General features: G+C 41.2%; 1 protein-coding gene across 2 annotated transcripts in view; it reads right to left on the bottom strand.

Annotated features, from left to right (window-relative positions):
- Positions 1–21,042, bottom strand: part of prkar2aa (protein kinase, cAMP-dependent, regulatory, type II, alpha A) — a 42,439-nt gene that overhangs the window by 13,407 nt on the left and 7,990 nt on the right. The window contains exon 2 of one of the 2 annotated variants that reach the window (XM_079557848.1): positions 19,629–19,903. In XM_079557848.1, the coding sequence (XP_079413974.1) occupies positions 19,629–19,866 (238 nt within the window). In that variant the 5' untranslated portion in view covers positions 19,867–19,903. The remainder of the gene's footprint in view (positions 1–19,628; positions 19,904–21,042) is intronic. The other variant, XM_079557849.1, reaches the window with a different exon arrangement.

The raw sequence follows: 21,042 nt of genomic DNA, 5'->3' as shown, positions 1-21,042 counted from the left end.
TTACAATTTAATCTCCATTTTGCTGCAAAAAACGAATGACTTTATTAAACTTACCATTGTTTTCCATCAAATACTCTACGATAATATCAAATGACTCTCTCTCTTTACTATCAGATGAGGACTATCGCACAGAAATCGTAGCGTTTTTGCAGTTCGGCGTCATCTCTTTGGTTCAGAGAGCGTTGCGAAGTTCTAGCCCTTGTGTCAGAATCCATTAAAATCTATGTGTGAAAAACCGCACACTTGTTATGTGCTCCAGCTCAGTCACCTGTTCACTGCGGCAGGGGTCGCGAAGGGGTCGCACGCCGTCGCCACGGACACCTGGGCGACACTGTTGCCAAGGCGACCAGGTGAGACAGGTCACGCGAGAAATGATTGGATAGGAATTTGTGGTCGATTTTCTAACTTTTGAAAACCAGGGACTAAGATAATGGGTGCAAATTGTGTCCCATCACAATTATACGATCTGTGCATCACTGACGGCGGTGAAAATGGGCCTGTAGATACACGGTGTCATTGTGTCAAACAGATTAATGTGTAGATGCAACACAACTTCCTCCAGTTAAACACAGATAAAACTGAGATCATCGTTTTTGGCTCACAGAAACAAAGACAGATGGTCGCTGCTCATCTTGATGCAGTCTCACTAGAGTCTATAAATCAAGTTAGAAATCTAGGGGTAATCACATTAAGTCTATCAGTGGCTCATTACCGTCTAAAAAACATAGCCAAACTAGAAGTCTAGAAGTCAACCAATATATCGGCCGATAGAGCTCAGGGGAACTGAGAAACATCGCAATGAAAATTAGTTAGCTACAAGTTTGTTAAACTCAAGAGTCACAAACTAAACCTGAGTGAACATGGACCTGCTGTCATGTCATTTTGAAGCACAGAAGCTTGATGATTCAATCACTGAGCTAGTTTTAACCTCCACGATTGTATTTTTGATTGCTGCGCAAAATGCAGCTGTTAGCAAGAGTATGCTAATGCTAACGGCAACTAATCAAAGCTGGGACGGAAAGTGTGATTGAAACAAAATGGGCCACTGCTGGAGTGTCCAAGTAATACATTTTTCTACAGGATTGGAGACCAGACACTGGTCTGACAAAAATAATGGTCAAAATATTGGTGGTGCGTATTGGCATCGGCCAAAAAAAATCCCCAAAAATCGGCATCGACCTTAGAAAAACCCATATCGGTCGACCTCTAGTCTAAACCAAACCTGAAGAGACTAAACCATGCACGATTCGACCAGTGTTTGCCAACCAGAAGTATGAGGACTGCAAGGGGGTACGCGAGCACCAAGCAGGGGGTACTTACTAAACCTTTCAGATCCAATAAGGAGAAACTGAACATTATTTCGATATTATTTTAAAAGAAAAGTTCTTTTCAGTTATTATTTGACACAAAAGGCTGGCTGCACCTCAAACCTAGAAACGAAAGACTAAAGGGGTACGCGAGATTAGAAGCCACTGGGTTAGACTACAGTAACAGCCACCTCAATGGCCTTTCAAAATGGGCTGCAAGACAGCTGCAGAACATCCAACACTGCTGCTGGAGTCCTGAACAGAATCAGGAAATATGACCATATTAGTCCAGTGCTCAGGTCTCTGCACTGGCCTCCTACCGTCGCTCACGGATTAGACTTTAAAATAGCGATGCTTGTTTTTTTATGCATTTGCTTGTTTTGTTTGGTTTATATATCTTAATTGCCTTATTTTAACTGTATTATTGTATTGCATGTTTGTGTGTTCGGTGTTGCTGTGAGGCACATTGAGTTGTCTTTGACATGAAATGTGCTGCACAAATAAACTTGCCTTGCAATGACGTAATTATTTGAAAAATGCAACCAGAAGATTTAGTTTTACTACTTTGTGATAAAACAAGGACCAAGCCAAGAGTAAATCTAACAGCAAACTAGATACTATCCTCAAGATTATGCCGCCTAAACGTGTATTGAAATGTGTGCGTGTGCACAAACATTAGTGCACGTCCCCCGTTTGTGAACAAAGCCATAATGCAAACACAGTCGAAAAAATCGGACAGGATTGTGTCAAAAGTTTTGCGTGTTTGTGTAGGACGTTTCTACTTTTCTTTATAACCTTTTACACAGATTTTAATGCTAATTTAACAATGTCGAATGTTCAACTAAATTCATTCTCAGGCCACATAGCTACACACAGCGTATTTGCCTCAGCACTCATTGGACGCAGTTTCTTCATAACCAAGTCCATATTAGGCCACTGTGCGACTCAAAGATCTGGTCCGGATTTACAGCCTGGACAAAACCTGTAAATAATGTTGATGTACACAGATTGACTAAGGCCATAAACCAATCAGGCAGAATGAAGCAAAAGCATTATAACACTAATAAACTCTTAGAATAACAGCATGTTGAGAGGGCACTTGAGACAGGGAGGGACGTTAAAAGGATTGTAGTCACAATCAATTCTTATGCCCTATTTTACACTTTGGTAATGTGCGTTACACCGATTAAGGAATACATAGAAAAGACATTTGCAAAAACAGTTTTTCAGGCAAGGACTTTTGTCAAGCTACTAGAAATTCATTGCAAATCAGAATAATCCTAGATATTGCACACAAAACAACTTTTATCTTGAAAAATAATCCTTTCAGCAGAGTGAACTTTTAACTAAGCTCTTTATGATGGATCACAATTACTAGGAGAGTCTGACAGCCTGTCCACTGTGTCTTCCTCCACTTTCTTCTTCTGGCTTTTGCAGGAACAAATATGACGAGGTTGGCGTCTTTACATGGTGTCAAGTACATGGCCTCGTATTCACGTCATGCCGAAAAAGAGACATGTGGCACACGGAGATGTCGGACATTTAAGATCATGGACAAACTACTGCTTTATTTGGATTATATGTATGAGGTGATACAATAATCAACTTGGAAGATCTCCCTGCTCCATCCAAAATCATTTCTCTTGTGTGGTAGTAGAGATACAACTCAGCATTTCCAAGTACAAGCTCCTCTGTTTGGCCTAATTGTAAAGTCCTCGTTCAGTAATTGTCTCCAGTGTTGAGACCTATTTTAGTCCTTGCCATGAGTGTGCTCCTTATCGCCCCCTCTGTCTCTCAGTGGAACCGACCTCCTCCAGTGATGAGAACTCATTTCATTCCTCCTCAGCCGCCAATCGATAACAATTTTATTCATTTGGATGGAATTCACACAGCCCATTGAAGAGTCTTCGTGAATGATGTAATGCACTCGATACAATAGTGGCAGCTAATGTCTTCAGTATTTTTGATTTATTGTGGGGAAACAGAATCACAAGATAGGAATTGCAGTCACTCCTACTGATAAGACTGTTCCCCCCCCTGAGTATTACCACTGCTGATGCAACTCCAACTACTAGTGTTACTAAATAAATCATTTGCATGTGTAATTTAGCCTTTTATGTGATATCCATTATTCCTCTCCACAGTGTAATAATGTCAGAGTCGTTTCCTGGTCTCTGACTCCGCTGTGACACCCACTCAGAGCAGAGCAGCACTAACAAATGGAGAGCAACAAAAAGAACTGGAACTCTGCACCGACACAAGCAGAGGGGAGAGAGACGTGGGAATGAATATTTTCTGTTTTTTGGGACGAGTTTAGCAATCATTAATAGAGGTCAACCGATATGGGTTTTTCAAAGGCCGATGGCGATTTTTATACTTACTGGCCGATGCCAATATACATGGCCGGTATTTTTGTCAGATTTTTCCAAATGTCTGGTCTATTAATCCTGTAAAAAAACAAATACTTGGCCACGCCAGCAGTGGCTGATTTTATTTTATTACTTTAGGTGATTGTATCATAATTTCTGTCCCAGCTTTGATTAGTTGCTGTTAGCATTAGCATACTGATGCTAGCAGTGGCATTTTGCGCAGCGATCAAAATACAATTGCGGAGGTTAAAACTAACTCAGCGATTGAGCAAAATGACATGACAGCAGGTCCATACTGACTGAGGTTCAGTTTGTGAAACTTGTTTTAAAACAAACTTGAAGCTAACCAGTTTTCATCATGATGTTTCTGTTTCCCTGAGGCCTAGGAAGTTGTGGGAGGACTCGGAGCCCTCACGTCGCTCCTTCCAATCCAACAAACGGGAAGTCTTTCCCTTTCTATCACTTTCGTTCCCGGAGATTTCTGCTTTTTCGGCACAAGATCGGCCAATAGCTGATATTGTCAAATCCACAGATACCGGCCTGATGTATATCGGTGACTTCTAAGCATTAATATAGGGCAGGGGTCACCAACCTCATTTCAGCTGAGGGCTACTTTAAGAGCATTAAGTTGTTCGAGGGCTACCAGTTAAAAACAAATCCTAAAGACTGCCCGCGGGCACCACGTTGGTGACCCCTGATATAGGGTATGAATGAAACTCAGGATATTGGAAAAATACCTCATGATTTTGCGTGTGGGACTTCTTAAACCATACTTGGTCATGGATTAAAATTTGAAAGGGATTGCACAGCAACAGCACATCTTTAGGCACCAAAGGCTTTCACATTCAAGTTAGTACCTATGAAAATCAGTAGACATTTAGAGACGCTTCAGAATCCATCTTTGGACATGTTACGACATCCAAATTATATCACATTTTACAGTACATAACAATGATGTCCCGAATCGCACATTTCCTTGGTATTGTATGCAAATGCTATCTTGTACCTTTTTAAATGCTAAAAGCTGATAAAGTGACAGAACAAACTGGTGTGAAAGGAAAGGTTGCCGTTTGCTGCTGGTGTTTTATTGATTTTCGGTGAGAGCTTCAGTCGATGCGCCAGATCAGAGCTGCCAGGTCAGACCTCACTCCCGTCTACAATATCCATAGGTCATCAATAAACAGAGGAATATGACACATGCCCTGCATAGAAGTCACAGGATAAGCCCCGACTGCCTCAGCTTTACCCAGAGGGAAAAGTAGCTGCTTCGCAGACTCGTTATTCTTTTTACAAACTAAGAACCAACTCATGACTTTGATTGACCATTCTAAACCTCGAAGCTTGACTCTGAATTTCTCCAACTCAAACAAACAGAGCTTTCTTCTGTCACGACCATCTATAAAGAAAGCCTATTTTACTGGTTCAAGGCTAATCAGAAACATCTTTGCAGGCAATATTAAACCAGTGTGTGCTGCATGGGGTTCTTCGATAACATTTGAAAGGTTTCAAAGTTGTCAACTGGGCTGAGCTGTTAGTTGAAGACGTACACATGCCCTGAAGAAGGCCATGCCAGGTGGAAACGCGTTAGCGTCCCTGATCAATAAAGGACTTTTAACTGTATCAAAGTGCCTCAGACATAAGTTTTTCTTTCGTTCAACATGTTCTGGTGGGTTGTGTCCTCAAAGAGCACCTGACCAGCACTTTAGCGGGATCACTGATGCACTCACCCACACTCTGCTTTTGAACCCTAGCCCAGACTTTGAAAACTCCTGAACAAGAGCTTACACAAACTGACTATTATGAACATTATTGTGATTCTAAACTAAAGCAAAAAAGGGCCTATATTTACTCTTGTCAAGATAATGCAGTGTCTCAAGATTTCTTTTTTTGGGGGGGAGGAACCTCAAAATAACTTAATGTGAACGAGTTTGAAAACTCCAGAGACGTACTACTGTTTACGCTGAAATAAAAAAATGAGCTATTTAATGGTGAGGGTTAGAGGCCAGAATATTGTGATGCCCACTGCATAGGAACAATAGGGTTCATACCAGATAAAATCCCATGCCCTGGGTCACTAATGCATGTCGATTTACATTGGACACCCCGCCTGCATCAAGAGCATTATGAACAGCCAGGGTTTATGTGTGCTGGGTGAGAAGTGTAAATGGTCGTTTTGCCTTGGGTTAAACTGATGGGGGTGTTTGATGAGGGGAATGAAGGCTTATAAAGAATGTTTTTTTTTTGTGGTTAATTTTAGAGGACGTTACATCTATAATAATAGCAGTCTTTGAAATTTTCGACAGCTACAATGGAAACACTGATTTTGATTGCAAATGATTGTGCACCCCACCGTTGATTGATGGCTCACCTTTTCAACATGTCATAAACCTGTCAAACTTAAACGAAACATCCAATGAGCATTTGCAAAGTGTGAACAAGATTTTTGTTCCCCCTAATATTTTATCGCAGCCTCCAAAGTTGCATTTAATCCCAGAGTATCTCCAGCCTCAGCCCTGAGCGGCGCAAAGTGATTTCTGCAATAAATCCCTGTTCCCATGAATCAGCAGGAGTTTCTGAGTGACTACACTCTGGGAATGCGGCGCTCCCGGCTGAACAGTCAGACCTGACACACTTTATCAACAACTCAAGGATTCAGAACTAAAATCTCAAACATCTGCGGCTTCTGGGTAAATAAAAAAAAGATTTCCTGTGAAGAAAACTGACAATATTCAAGTCTGTAACAGCACTAAACTAAAATAGGAGCCCTGCTAGTTACTTTTTTAATACAGATGATTACAATATGACTCAATTAAGTGGATTTCTGAAGGTTCAGGGGGGCACACTTTGCACCGGTCCCATTCCTACCAAATTGCAGAAACTGGCTTGGGTCATCAAACTTCACTCACAGACAGCTATTGTAACATAATTGGGTATTTTACAATATCTGCTATTGGCCAATATCATCCAATAATGGGCCAATATCTCTGGAACCGACAGGGATAGAGACTTCCCGTTTTTTGCGTTGGAAACAGTCAAAGCCTCACACAACTTCTTAGGCCACAGGGGGGCGGAGAAACATTGCGATGAAAATCAGTCACAAGTTTGTGCACCTATTTTAGAAATTCTATGTTGTACATTTTTGCTTAAACTTTCAGTACCATAAGAGATAGAGACTTCACCTCTTTTGTTTTGGAATCTACCGATTTTTGTCTTCCATACAAGCTCCCTCTAAAGTACCTACTAAACATGAATGTCCTGAATAAATCAGCCCCATACCTCTCATACAGCGATGTCACAGTTCAACACTGACACGTTTAGAAGCATCATACACAGGATTATAGATGAGACGTTTTTAACATTTGGAAATATCAGCGAAAATATCAGAAATATCAGCGGTGCATATCGGCATCGGCCTTGGAAAACAATTATTCAAAATATTGGCAATTGGTCGTGCCAACCCCCATTCATATCGGTATCGGACTCCAAAACAAAAATCCATATCGGTTTGGCCCTATCCAACCATCACGATACAGACATCCATGCTGACAATATTAGTTGGTAAAACTGGTTAGTTCAGGAGGATAGACACAACTCCGCTGTTTACAGACCGCAAAATCTAAAAGGCCACTGTGAATGACAGACTATTGATTCTTTTTCATTCATTGCAACATAAACAATCTTAACTGCACACACGGTAACCTAAACTAGGTGTAGTTAATGTGTATTAGCTTCCAAAAAGAAAGGAAAAATATATAGTGTATAAGAATTTGTTTCCTTCCATAACTTTGCTGGGAGCGGGACATCACCAGTTTGTCTCCATGGAAATGTTGCCGCTTTCTTCCAGATGATTTACTTTTTAGGAGAATGGCATGGGCAAGTTCGTTTAGGTTTCAAGTTTTAGGACCGTTAGCTTTAACCTGAAAAGTTTCTGCGTGCGGCTTTAAGTGAGTCAGCAGCTGTATCGCCGGTGACCTCCTGAAAGAGTGGCTCTCAGACAGGCGTATGATGAGCAGGTGTAGTGCAGTGTCCTCGGTACATCACGGTCTGATTATTACCATCAGCACAGTTCAATTACAGGAATTCAGAGCCATCTCCGTCAGAGCTCTCAGTCTTACACCACTAGACGACAGTACAGCGCAATGTTCATGCTTTTCATACATGTTTATAGAAGAGAAAAACACATTATATACAGACGACCTCATGGAAACAAGGGGATTTGTTTGCAGAAAACGTTACTAAATGATTGCTGCTTTTGCGCTCTGATCATTTGCTAATGTTGATTCTGAATTCTGGCCTAGTCACAGTTATCAGTAAAGGCTATGATTATTATGGTAATATCATGTTCTCTCTGTAAACACCGAAGCATCTGTCTCCAAACCTGCAAATCTTTTCATTTAGTGCTGGACAACATGTGATTCTTGTATTAGATTAGCTCTTTTCTTGAGTGTTAATGGACATGTTCAAAGACGGCACTGTGGAAACTTTAACCACATTGTTCAATCTTCAACTCTTCATAACTAGGTGTTCTGTTTCTTCATTTGCCCTCCTGTTGTTTTCCTTTTAGGATTTCTAACTTTAGTCTCTTTGTTCCACTCTCCGTCTCTTTCCCATCGGCAGCAGTCAACCGCTCTCCAGAGTGTCTTTTCCTGCCGCCGCTCAGGCTCAAGAAATAGCTCCATAAAAGGAAACAGAAGAAGTTAACCCTTCACCAACTCAACAGTCCCAGACCACTTTAACTCTTAAGCACCGTGGACCACTGCAGACCTGAGCTGGCCCCACCGCGGACTACAGCCAGTTAAACCGGCATTAGCATGAACGGTAAACACAAGAAGAATTTGAATCAAGTCAAACTTTCAGAGAAATTGCGCTGAACATTATCTGGACAACGTGCAGGAAACATCTGCAGGAAAATGTTTACAGTTTCAGTTAAGACATAAATGAAATCAGGTTGATAAGTGGATTTGTTATAGAAAGCTATTTAGCATGTGACCCACATGCGCTAATGAATAAAGTTGAAGCCCTGAACAATGAAATTATTGTGTTTGACTACTTTGTTAAATAACAGGAGAACAAGAAGAGCAACATGGAAAAAGGTCCAAACCAAAATCAAACAGTGCAGAGGCTCTAGACTTTTTTTTATGTTTTATTAGTTCTAAACATAAAAAGAAGATGTTGGGCATCCCTGTCGTCTGATAAACATAATAATCTTTAGTTACATGAACGTTTGTGAAGGCGCCTGCTGCTGTGATATTGGTTTATAACAGGGGTGCTCAACTTTCTTTACTTACGGATTTCTATTTTAGGTGGACGAGGTGTAGGCCGGGTTCTTATTATAGACCCCCCAAAAAGGAATATGTAAACATGCACTGTGAGATTGATAAACTGATCTTTCATTTGATAAACATTGCTTGCTGATATGATTCGTCAGTAATAGTCCATTTGCGAAATACGGTGAAATACAGGCATCTACCACGGTGGCTGCAGATTTAGAAAAAATTCTAAGTTATTTCTGTTAATTTAAAGGGCATTAAAAAGGTATCTAAAGATCTAAGAGGAAAAAAATATATATAGTTTGGTCTTTTTTGAGTGTTTGGGGTCCTTCACTGGGACGTTTTGGCCCTGAAAGCAGGTTAGGAATCACAGGTCTACAAAATAAAAATAACTCAAGATCACCCACTGTATCACCCATTGACTTAATTATCTCTCCTATGGGTACATTAAAGTACTTTATAGTGTGAAAAAAATATTTAAAAACGATAAAATGTATGCGTTTGATAGTTAGACGTGATAATTGTAAAAGTATATTTTGAGATTAGAGGAAAAAAAAAAAAAGGAAAATACTGCAGTTATCATTTCCTCAACAGAGAAGCAGGACCAGTAATGTGAGCTGGTATTTGACGACTGTAAAATTTTAAATGTTGCCAGGAACCAATCGGGATAAATATAGCGCGGTTGGTGAGGAGCTTTGGGAAGAACATTGTTCCATGTAAAACAAGCAGCAGTGAGAGAGTGATGTTTGGAAAATCCCCCTGATCTTTGACCTGTGACCTCCATGGGCACAGAGCTGGTGATGTCATGAGAAGCTGAGTCGTCCTCCTGATTTGGAACAGACGGCAAATTATCGATAGAATAATCTTAACCATTTTGCATTTAAAATACCTTATATTTGAGCAGCATCTGCTTCGTGTTTGTATAAGCTACGCAGCGGCGGAGTGATCTGATAGATAATAGTCCCTCAAAATGCGATCATTCATGTGATGCAAGGTCAGTTATATTACAATTTTTTTTCCATCGACACAGACATTTATATGGTTAGTCTGGCGTTATAAATGATTTGCCTCAGGTGCTCTGTGGAGCGGGTAAGACTGTTTTTAATGCAGGCTAGCTGATATTGTAGAAATGCGCTAGCCTTGCATTAGCCTAGCGCCACGAAACTCTTCAAACATAAGAACTGCATGAATTACAAAAAAATATCTCCAGAAATCAGCAACACTCTGGATAACTAGGAAATGAGGCCCTATGTTAAAAATCCTGAAATATCCCTTTAAGGTGAGAGACTGCAGGAGAATAGGGAGAAAAAAGGAAATGTAGATACCATATATCAATTTGAAACTTTTGCTGTAGAATATTCACATGAACATGAGAATAAAATGTTTATTGTTATTTTGTGTCTTCATGCAAAAATAAGTTTTTATGTATAAAAATTGCCAAAATTGCATAACACAGCAACAAAATCTAAATACTGGATCAAGCCAGGTTTAAAATCATGGTTTTATTTTGTTGATATACGAGTTACCAAGATTTTTTCTGAGGGGATTTTGGAACTTGCATAGCTCTTGAATAAGTTATTCAAAAGCGAAAAGAAAATCTGGAAAGATTGTCATTTCGCCTTGTTTTTTTGTGGTTCACTTTGGCTAGGAATTAGATATTGAAAAATCTTGATGACGAAAAAAAAAATTATGTATTGTACAAGAATGTAAAATTTGGAGTCTGCAAGAGCTACTGAAGTGGAATTTATGTTTGGCCACGACCACAATAAAAGATGCACCGTCGAGGTAGCATTAAAGCCTTCTTGATGGCATAATCGAAAGTCTATAGCATATAAGAACGTTTTGACCCACAGAAGCGGTTAGCGTTGTTCCCAGGCTAACTGTGGTCCACACAGAGTGAATGAGGCGTTAAGATGCAGCTGGTGGTTCATTCAAACAGGCTTCAGGGCAAAACAGCACATTTATTTATAAGGACGCACCGAGATGGAACCGTTACAACATTTCGAGGCAGCTCACTGACAAAACTGGCATTTTCTCAGGGTCTACACGGCAATGCATTAGCCAAGAATAATGGGACAGAAAATGTGTGTTTGACTATGTGAACCAAAAAGTCAAACAAATCAACCGCTAATACAAATGTGTGGCTTTTTTATGCTACTTGAAAATTTAGGATGGCAAAGTCACTACAACAGTCCAAGTTATCATGAATGACAATCTGTCTTTTGAATGGTCATAAAACTCCTCAAAAAAAAAGTGTCTTCTCGATGAAACTCACCACAAATTTTCTCTCGCTCCCCCCGAACTCTGCCCCTGGTAAACTGTATCCTTACTGTAGCACACGGGCAGCCTGATAAAGCGTACAGTCATATCAAGGCTGTGCAAATCCTCCACAGAGAAAACCAGGCCATGAACTCTCTCCAAACTGACTCTTATCTCACGCTTTTCGCACCACACACTCTCACTATGAGCGGCAGTGCCATTGGCCCGGAGTCCCATTCAAGGACAAGGTCTGGGGGGCACTACAGTAAACAACAAACCATCCGGAAACGGACGGTAATAAAGCGGACAAGTACTTCAGTGGTTATGCGAACCAACAGGGGGATATGAGGAACACAGCAAGTAGTAGAAGTGAAATGTATTGTAATGTATGTATTTATGGGCTATTGAACCACTTTGCTCCTCCCCATGTCTTTGTATCTTTATTTAGTAGAAAACTATATTCACAATTCAGCATTTGTTAAAGTAGTTTTTGAATAATTAGAGAAAGTTTAGATTTTTTCAAAATTGTTTTCCCCCTTAACTGTTTTCAAACATGACCATATATGGGCGATTACAGAGATGCTGTCTGTATCTATGCTTTATAAACTCTTAATGCTTGTATGTTTGGGAAAAAGTCAATGGGAAAAGTAAAGAACTTGTGTGACAATATATCGAATTTGCTATATATCGTGATATTTTGTGGGACGATATGATACTTTATATTCCCATATCGATACTTTTGATCATGTTATGCATATTAATGAGGTAGCTATCCCAGGCTATTTTTGTGCAATATGTCGATTATCGCAGTATCGGCGTATCGTATGGTCATCATGAGCCATGTATCGCGTAACGTATCAAATCGTGAGGTACTCAGAGGTTCCCACCCCTACCTTTGAGCTCTACCATCAGTGGTCAAATGTGAGAACACAATAAACAAAAACAACACCTAGTCCAAGTCATAAATTAAGATCCTAAAAATTGTGGCCGATTTTTACGCCACACGTGTTTTCTGTTGCAAACAACCACATAGTGTCAGCCGAGGAGTACCTGGTTGTTTACACATTCCCCGGCTCGGCTCTCCATTAGCGTGGAGTTGCTAGGAGGCAGGCTTATTTAATTGGCCTTTCCCAGCTCTGTTTAGGGGAAGGTTCAAATGCAAACTACTCACTTAACCCCCCACTTTATCCACATGCTATTAATGCACAGAAAAACGAAGCACCGGGGGCGGCACATGGTTATGTTGTGTGCCGTTATATGCCGTCTATGCACAGTTAATCTCCAGCTGACTTTCCAACACAAACCTATCTACGTTTTCTTTTTTTCTAATTGACGTGAACTCGCCAGAACGATAACATTGTGCAAGAGTGGGCCATTACTTGTCTCCTGTTCTACTTAGTTTAACAATCACTCACAAAGCTGTCGTTCGGTGACATAACCCATTGTTGCAAGCAGAAAGACTCCGCTGTAACCTGTGGCTTTGGTGCGAGTTGGAGGGATGGCGAGGTTCGGAGAGAGCAGGCCTGGTTGGTTCTGAGCCAAATTGGCTGTTAGCACCGACAGCTGATGAGACAAAGAGCAGCAGCGTGTGGTCTCAAACTGAACAAGACATTTCACACCAAAGCCCTGTCCACGCGATGTAGTTCACTTTAATGTGAAAAACAAAAAGGGCCAAAGCAACAATATACAATCTATTATATTACTGTGGCAACTGGAGACACAGGACACGTTGCTTAAGTGTAACTCCACATGTCATCCACTTTTAACCAAAGCTGTGAACAAACGGCATTTCATTTGCACCATATACTGTTTCCAGTCCAGTTTTCGCTATTTTACAGTGGGAAATTTGCAGTTTTGTGAGGCAAAAGTATGTTCTTCTAGTAATAATTAAAAATGGAGTCAGTGCTTTTTCATTTTTCAAAGAGGCGTCATCATCATCTGAGCTGTTCCTAAACGCACCACCCTGTATTTCGGGTGGAGGTGGCAGACAAAAAAGCAAAAACCTCATCCATCAGGGCAAATTCTGAATATTCCATCGATACCTGTAAAGATATCAGGAATGTCACAATGTGTTCATCGCACCATGAGAAGGAAGCCAATACCGCACTCTTCCATAACATTAAAGATGGTCTGTGTGGCACCGTTTTCTTCTGCTCTTTCGTCTGTTTTAAATATAAAATACATAATCCCCAAAACCGGAGCAAGAAACAGTGTTAGAAGCGTTCCTCGTGAAAAAGGACGATTTTGAAAAGGCTTCCTGAAGCTTGTTCCTGCATCATATCCAGCGTTTCTCTAATTGGTTGATCCCATCTGTCACGCCCACCGGGAAATCGTTGAGATCACGCTCGGTCCCAGACGACATATCTTTGAAAAGGCATCTTTAAAAAAGCACGTAGTCTGGCAGACCAGGCAACATTTCCACGATTTTGTTGTGTCATGAATAAAAATGTGGACGTCACTTTCAGGTTCAAAACTAACTAACTATGGCATCATCGATGGTGGCCTGAATTTTCGTTTTTTTAATGGGTAAATCTCCTCTGTGCCAGCGGATGGTACTCCTTACACAAAAAACAAACACGATTCAAGGAGAGCAGTCTGTACACATCAAGACTCTTTTCCTGTAAGTTAAGCATGGTTCCTTCCAAAATAATCGATGCTAACATTAGTCAGGCCGCCCTACTGTTGAGCCGCTGGGTAATTATGGCTAATGGGTCTCTGAGGAACACGACCCTCAAAGACTAACTCAGTCTCGGGTTTCTCAACGACATTACAATGGGATTCTCTGACCAATCGCTGTGTGGTCAGAAAAAGAGAAGCTCATTACTGGACAGGCAATATTGTTCCATCAATTGGCTCAACAGACGTGAGATTAAAATATATTCAATCTTAGGACATGAGGACCTTAAGTTAAGTTCAATTGCAGAAATGATGAACATAAAGAAATACATTGCACTGTTAACCCACAGCGACACCTCGTTTACCTAAACCTAAGAGTCAATATCCCCCAAACGCATTGAGTCCAGACCTGAACTCAATGCAGAGTCCCCCAACACTGGGGACAGTCTTCCCCATTGACCGTGATAAATTAAATTAGTATCTAGTCCAGGTAATACGGATTACATAACTCCCAGAGCCAGCGTGTTAACCGTTCAGCCGCCAAAGAAGACAGCATAGTGAGTGAGGTTTGCCAAGTTTTCTGTGGGAGCCGCCAGGAGTCTAGTTGGATCTGAACCGATTTTGGCAGCAGCACAGTAGTTTTTGTTCATTGACTGAGTGCAGGTTTAGCTCCAGGTCTGTCCTCGTCTCTTAGAAGGATGTTGTTGGATGAGTTGGAGACAGGAGGACAGATAAACCTCCTAAAGCCTAATGAGATTGGAGCAGGATTTTAAGACGGAGCCAGGGAGGCCTGATAAACCTGGAGAAGAGAACTAGATAGTCAATCAGAATGTCATGGAAGAACGGATTAACAAGGTGTCAAGAAGATTATAGCCCTATCTTCATCGTTCCATTTCATTTCTAATTTGATTCATTCACATGAAATGAAGTAATTAAGTTACAGTTTTGGTCCAGACGTGTAAGGAAGCATTGATCGATACTAGTGTTGGATATCGGAGCCGACAAAAAATACTGGATCGGGTATCGATCCCAAATATCCAATACTGAACGGAACACCATTTAACAAACACAACTTTCACCAACTTAATCTAGGTGAATATGGGCAGACTATATCTAATTTTGAAGCTCTGTACAGTTAGTTTTGCACTCCGCGACCATACTTTAGATCACGGGTAAATGCCACAGCTAGCTGCAGCATGCTAATGCATAAACTTGCAGCTGTTTATCTTAATGGAACCTAATGGCCTGTGTCCTTTAGCTGAGGATATTTAGCGTAGTAAAGGCCAGTGATCCTGTTTTTCCAGTTTATTAATCAAATAAATGTTACGTACGATGCTACATCTGCTCGTTTGCAAGATAATGTAATGTACTTCACTTCACTCACGATGGACAAATTCACTTTTAAGAAAGTCTCGTGGTATTGGGTGCTTGATATGTTGCTTCTTGTCTCATTGCAAGACCTGCAACCAGGGTTGTTGAGCTACAACAAAGATTTTCCCCACAACAATCACAATATTGTGATCTTTTGTTTCAGGCAGCCTAACTCGTACTATACGCCTTGTTATAGAGCATACTCAAAAGGAACATGGCCCCTCTGTACAGTATGGTTGCATTTCTACCACTTCCTGGGTTACATTCTTTGCTAAATCTACATATTCTGGTTTACTGTTCTGGGGGGGGGGTCCAATCAGTCATGCACTTTAAAATTATTTACAGTAATGTTGTTATGAATAGCTATTGCCATGTAATGCTAATGTGCCTCAGCTGACCTGACAGCCCTGAGACTAGAACGAACTTCAGGATCACAGGCCTACAGAGACGTCCTGACAGTAAACAAGGGAGAGCTAATGGCATGTCTAATTCTTCCCTTAGAAATATTGCAGTTTTCAGACCAGGGGAACATCAGAATTAACAAAGCTTCTTGTGGCAAAACATCTTTAACTCAAAAGAGGCAAAGAACAAATGAGAGCCAGCTTTAGTTTTTATTTGTTTCTGTTATATTTTCATGTGTAGCCCTTGTTGACCCCTGGGTCAATCGCTCATTTTTTTCTTCACCTTGTCCCAACCACCAAATCCAAATCCTTCATCACTCTCTGGCAACTAAACAAACTTTCTACTGTTTTTCTCCATACTAAAATAGCATCTTGTATCTAGTTTCTACACACCGTCCTCTGAGATAAGAGGAGTAAACTCGTTCAGTGTGTTTGGCCAGTGAGTAGGAGAGGAATGCACTGTTTCTTATCTCACATTTGCTTGTATTGGGAAACTTTCTCAAAAAGCAGCAGCCGGTCATAATATTTCAAGGCAGCAATGAAACAAGACAAGGGCTAATATAGAGATATCAGGGGCTTTGTGAAATTTGAACCAGATTCAACAAGCCTGTAACCTTTGACTTGCCATGTAGGAGACTTGGAAGGCCATTCAGGACACACACCAGATTGGTTGCACAGCACATTTACTGGGATGGAAAAGTGACTGTACTCAGTTATGGAGAAATAGTTATTAAACCCCAGTTTTATCTCAAATCTATCATTTTAATGACATTACACACACGTCCGGCACGCGTAAACAGTCCATCCGTCCTCATAACCCCACAGACACATGGTGCACTACTTTAAACTCTGTGGATTTATGTTTTTTTTCCATGTCATCGCCCGAATCCTGGAGGTATTTGGCCTTTGAAAGTGGAACTGAGATGGAGGTACAACAGTTTGTATTGAAAACACACTGCTCTATGATAAGCAGCTTAGTGAGAGAGTGCAACTTAAACTTACGAAGGCAGAGCCACCAGCTGTTCCTTCAGTAAGTTTGCAACAAGGATTGTGGGTCCAAAAAGTTAAAATGACGCACACAAAGATCAGGAGCAGCACAAGGAGAGGATTATATTTATCTTAAAGGGGACACATCATGCAGATAGACTTTTAAGAGCCATTAGCCAAGTCTCCTTCATGAAGTAGTATCCCCCTCCTCAGGGAAGGTCTCCAAAGCATTTGAAGTACACCTCCAAATTATTTCAGTGCTCAAATTACCAACACTACAAAGAAAGTTATTATTCAAAAGTCGTCCAAAGCTACTGTATATATATGTGAAAAAAGATGTCTAGTGGTCCAGGTTGCAGTGCTTTTGCCAGCGCAATTGAGTGTGGGGCCCAGACGCTGTGAATTTCTCCCCCGACACTGCGATTTCGGTCCCCTATCCTGCGATTTCAACCAACGTCGGGGAGATTTTCTGTTGTTTTCTTTTCCTTTTTGAATCCATACCGGATGACTAGTAAAGTAGCGTGAAAAAATAATTACCCCGTGCAAAACACTATCCATTGAGTCTCTCCTGCGCGGAAGTACAGCCCCGTTGTCACGACAGATCAACATGGAGACATTCAGGGAAAGTGTGGATGCGTTTGGTGCAAAGTTTAGCCGGAGGAGATCATTTTAGAGCGAACAGATTAAAAGGAGAAAAGTCACTGCCGTTTTATGAAAACAGCAAAATCCTACAGACCTGAGCTGATGTCGTTCACCATGTCGTGCACCATGTGGTAAGAAATAGCCTTTCTCACAGAAGCAAAGCTCACCTAAACAAATCTGTTAAGTTCGCGCTCACATCACGAATGAATAAAAGGCTTGTTGCCACCATTCAGTGAACCCTGAGATTGGGTCATCATTCCTTTGCTATGATGCACTAAAATTACGTGTGAGAAAGAGCTGTGGAGTCGTCAGAGGAAAAGTGAAATGATTGGAAACCGAGTGTATCAGACGTTATGTAATCAATGGAGAAAGTCGTTTATCACTGAGGCCGTTCAGTCACTGGTTTTGTATGCTGCACTTTAAAGAATCACAAACCAAATGAGACTTCTGAACATCAGAGGAAAAGACTACAAAAAGGTGGGATCAGTGATTTCTGAACAGAATGACGGAACATACATTTTGCAACAAAAATGTGTTAAAAGTTGTGCGAGCACTATCTGCTCGTCAATATAAAAGGCTCATATTTCACTATTAGATATCCAAAGTGGAGCTTATTATTTGCATTTCCTCAATTTTAAGTTATTGTTTAAGAAATCCAGTGGGCGAACAGGGCAATATTCAGCAGTTCTCATGGTGCGTCTTTGAAGCCTGTGCTACATGCGCCTCTTACGTCTGTACACCACGCCTCCTTCTCTCTCTCCCGTCTCTGCCCTCCTCGTCTTTATCCAAGTCACTGTTCTCTCAGCTCCGATGTGAGCCTGCATCATGTTGGAACCATCGCGGCAATAAAAGGCTGTTTAGTTACTGTGTGAAATGCAAAGCGAAACCACGCAGAGTTCCACAGTAATATAGCTGCACTTTAGGGAGCGCACAGAAGGGGACATCATTTACAAGGCAGTTAAGCAAAATGTACAATAATGTACTTGCAAGTACATAGTAAGCATTCCAACATTCAAATGTAAAATTATAAATCTTGAAGGTTGTTTTTCCCTCAGCCTCCAAAGATTACTGCACTCTGGAATACTTTGATAAAGACGACACTAACAGCACACTCAAAATAGCAATTAGCAATGTGCCCATCCAAGTTTTCACACTTTTAACTGTTAATGGTCACTGAACAGCATTCTCTTTAGCAGCACTAAAGAAACTAAGTGCACAGCGTGGCAGCTGAATTTACAATAAATAATTATAAAACAAAATTCCAAAACCAAACTTGCCTTGCTTGTGCTTAGATTATTTTAGATAAACGACAGCCATAAGCAACTAAAAACTAACATATTTTCTCTAACATAAAGAACAGTTTCTGTACATTTTCATTCAGGGCTAACTGGAGAAGTCACTAAAGATGACCAGCCCAGAGAATACATAAAGCAGTGTTCATTATGAAAATACTGAGATCACTTTTGTCACCTGTTTTAGCCGGAAGTGTCTGGAGTCATTTCATGTGTAGCAGATAGGAATCGGATTCTGATAGATATTATATTCAGGCAGTGTAGCGCTGAGGGCCCGAACACATGACTCTGACAGAGGAGCTCTGTGTGGCTGTGAAGCCGCCCCGGGACGCCGCAGTCATGTGCACTATCAGCAGCTGAGAGGAACAGGAGACAGGCCAGACGAGTGATAGGGCAAAGTAAAATCATCAGGCTGTGATGTGATCATTTTAAATGGTGTGAAACCCAGCCGCGTCATATGCTGGCTTGTCAACCGCTAACTGGGAAGTGATGCTATTGGCAACGTGATCTAAAGGAAGGAATGACAGTTAAATCTAAGGAGGAACTATGTATATTTACACTGTTGTAACTTAACACCAAAGAGAGCACATGAATAGCCTTCAGAGTCGTCTGGCCAAGTCTGGTAATGAGTGTCAACAGATAGATTGGAAGATATTAAGCAAACAAGTTTCAGTGTCACCAAGAGAACAGAAAAAAACAGACTAAAGCAAATGAAAACACATTCTGTATGTTGTGTACTAGCTCAGCCCTCAGAGAAACCCTACACATAAACTAAACTGTCTGGCCTGAACTTGAAAGTTGGAAAAAAACAAGCTAAACGCACCAGTCAATGCCATATTTACTACACACATTCTGCTATATCACAACTACACCAAATACTTAAACTTGATATTGACTCTGGACCAGAACAACTTTATCAAATCTTGTAAAAAATCAAAAGACGTCACTCAACTTTATAAAACAGAATATGACAACGCAGTGGTTCACAAATAGGTCTTAAGTCTGTTTGTTGAGGTAGCACTTTGACACCCAACCAGCAAATCTCTCTATTCAACATCATCTCACATATCCAACAAAACCATCCTCCCCACACCATCGGCGGAGGAATACTTACGTTCAAAGTCTGAGTCGTCATCTTCGTCTTCCCCGTTGGACTCTGTCTGCATGGGCTCTCCATCGAACACCACACCCTTCTTGGCCCCCGTGCCGCCCCCGTCCTGGCTGCGGGTGTCCCTGAGACGGGTGAAGTACTGCACGGCGAACTCCACCAGGTCCGTGGGCCTCTGCCGCAGCACCTCCACCGTGTAGCCCTGCAGCAGCTCCGTCAGCCCCACCGGGATCTCAATACTCATGGCTCCCTCGTCCAAGCCTCCACGGCCCGCTCACTGTCTGCGGGACATACACACAACTTTTAGTAAAAGGAAAAGGCTATGATAAATGAGGCATGATGTTTCAGTTTAGGCAGGAACAGTCAAACTTGCCCAAAATGAGCAGACACACAGCAGTCATTTCCATTGCATTTTACAAATTATATTGTGCCCCTCCTCCGTTCCACTGATGATCCACACAGGCCCCCTTCTCTCACACAGAAAGCAGCGCTGACGACCTTACATTTAAGGATTCGTCATTCAGAACAGTCCTTCGTTAATTAAGAATTAGGCTATTCTTAACATATTTAACACAGAAAATAACTCTGCTAAAAGCAAACAGTTTTTTTTTTCTGTAACCCTGAATGGGAGCAACACAGACTGTTAAAATTAAATACCCCAATTGCAATGCCACAGAAAAAAATAAATCATGAAAGTATTACCTTGTTTACAAAGAATATAACTATATAAAAATTCACAGAAGTCAAGGTGAGACAATATATCGCAAAAGCAAACATTTGTGGTGAAAAATAGACCACTGTATAGCATTTTTAGGACGTTTTCACACATGTTTGAGTGCCTTGTGGGTGGACCCGAGATCGCCCTAGTTTCAACTGTATTTACTTCAACGTTACTTCAGCTGCATTCACATGTGAACTGATTCCCATGACAACGGGCATCAACCTGTCAATGCGCTGATGCGCACCTCTGTGTGCACTTCCTGATGCTCTCTTTCTCATGGAGAAATGCACTTAATCAGCGCATGGAGAGGAAAACCTTACTGTGCAGCAGGAGGGAAAGAGGGGCAGAAGACAGACATAGCTACTTTGATGATGTAAAGTTGATCCATTTTGCCTCATCAGAGCAGTAATTCAAACATCCTGTCATGCAGCGCGTGTTCATTAAAGATAAGTCTTCACGCAAAAAAAAGGAATGAAAGTGAGAGTAGTTCAGCTCGAGAGCGGCTGCCACCCACTCCGCCCCAAGAGTACAAGTGAAGCGGCTCCAAGACCAGGTGTTTACACCGGCGCAAAGTGCTGCAGTTGGATTCACAGACACAAATATGCCGCTCTCGGGTCGAGAGCCCCTTTAGGTCAACCTAAGCAGAGCCTGTGTGAAAACTACCTTAAAGGTACTATATGGAGTTTAGAAATGTTCAAA

Source organism: Gobius niger (assembly GCF_951799975.1).
Source record: "Gobius niger genome assembly, chromosome: 6".
Classification (NCBI taxonomy): Eukaryota; Metazoa; Chordata; class Actinopteri; order Gobiiformes; family Gobiidae; genus Gobius; species Gobius niger.
Note: the sequence above shows the minus strand (reverse complement) of the source record. Positions and strands in the feature narration are given on the sequence as shown.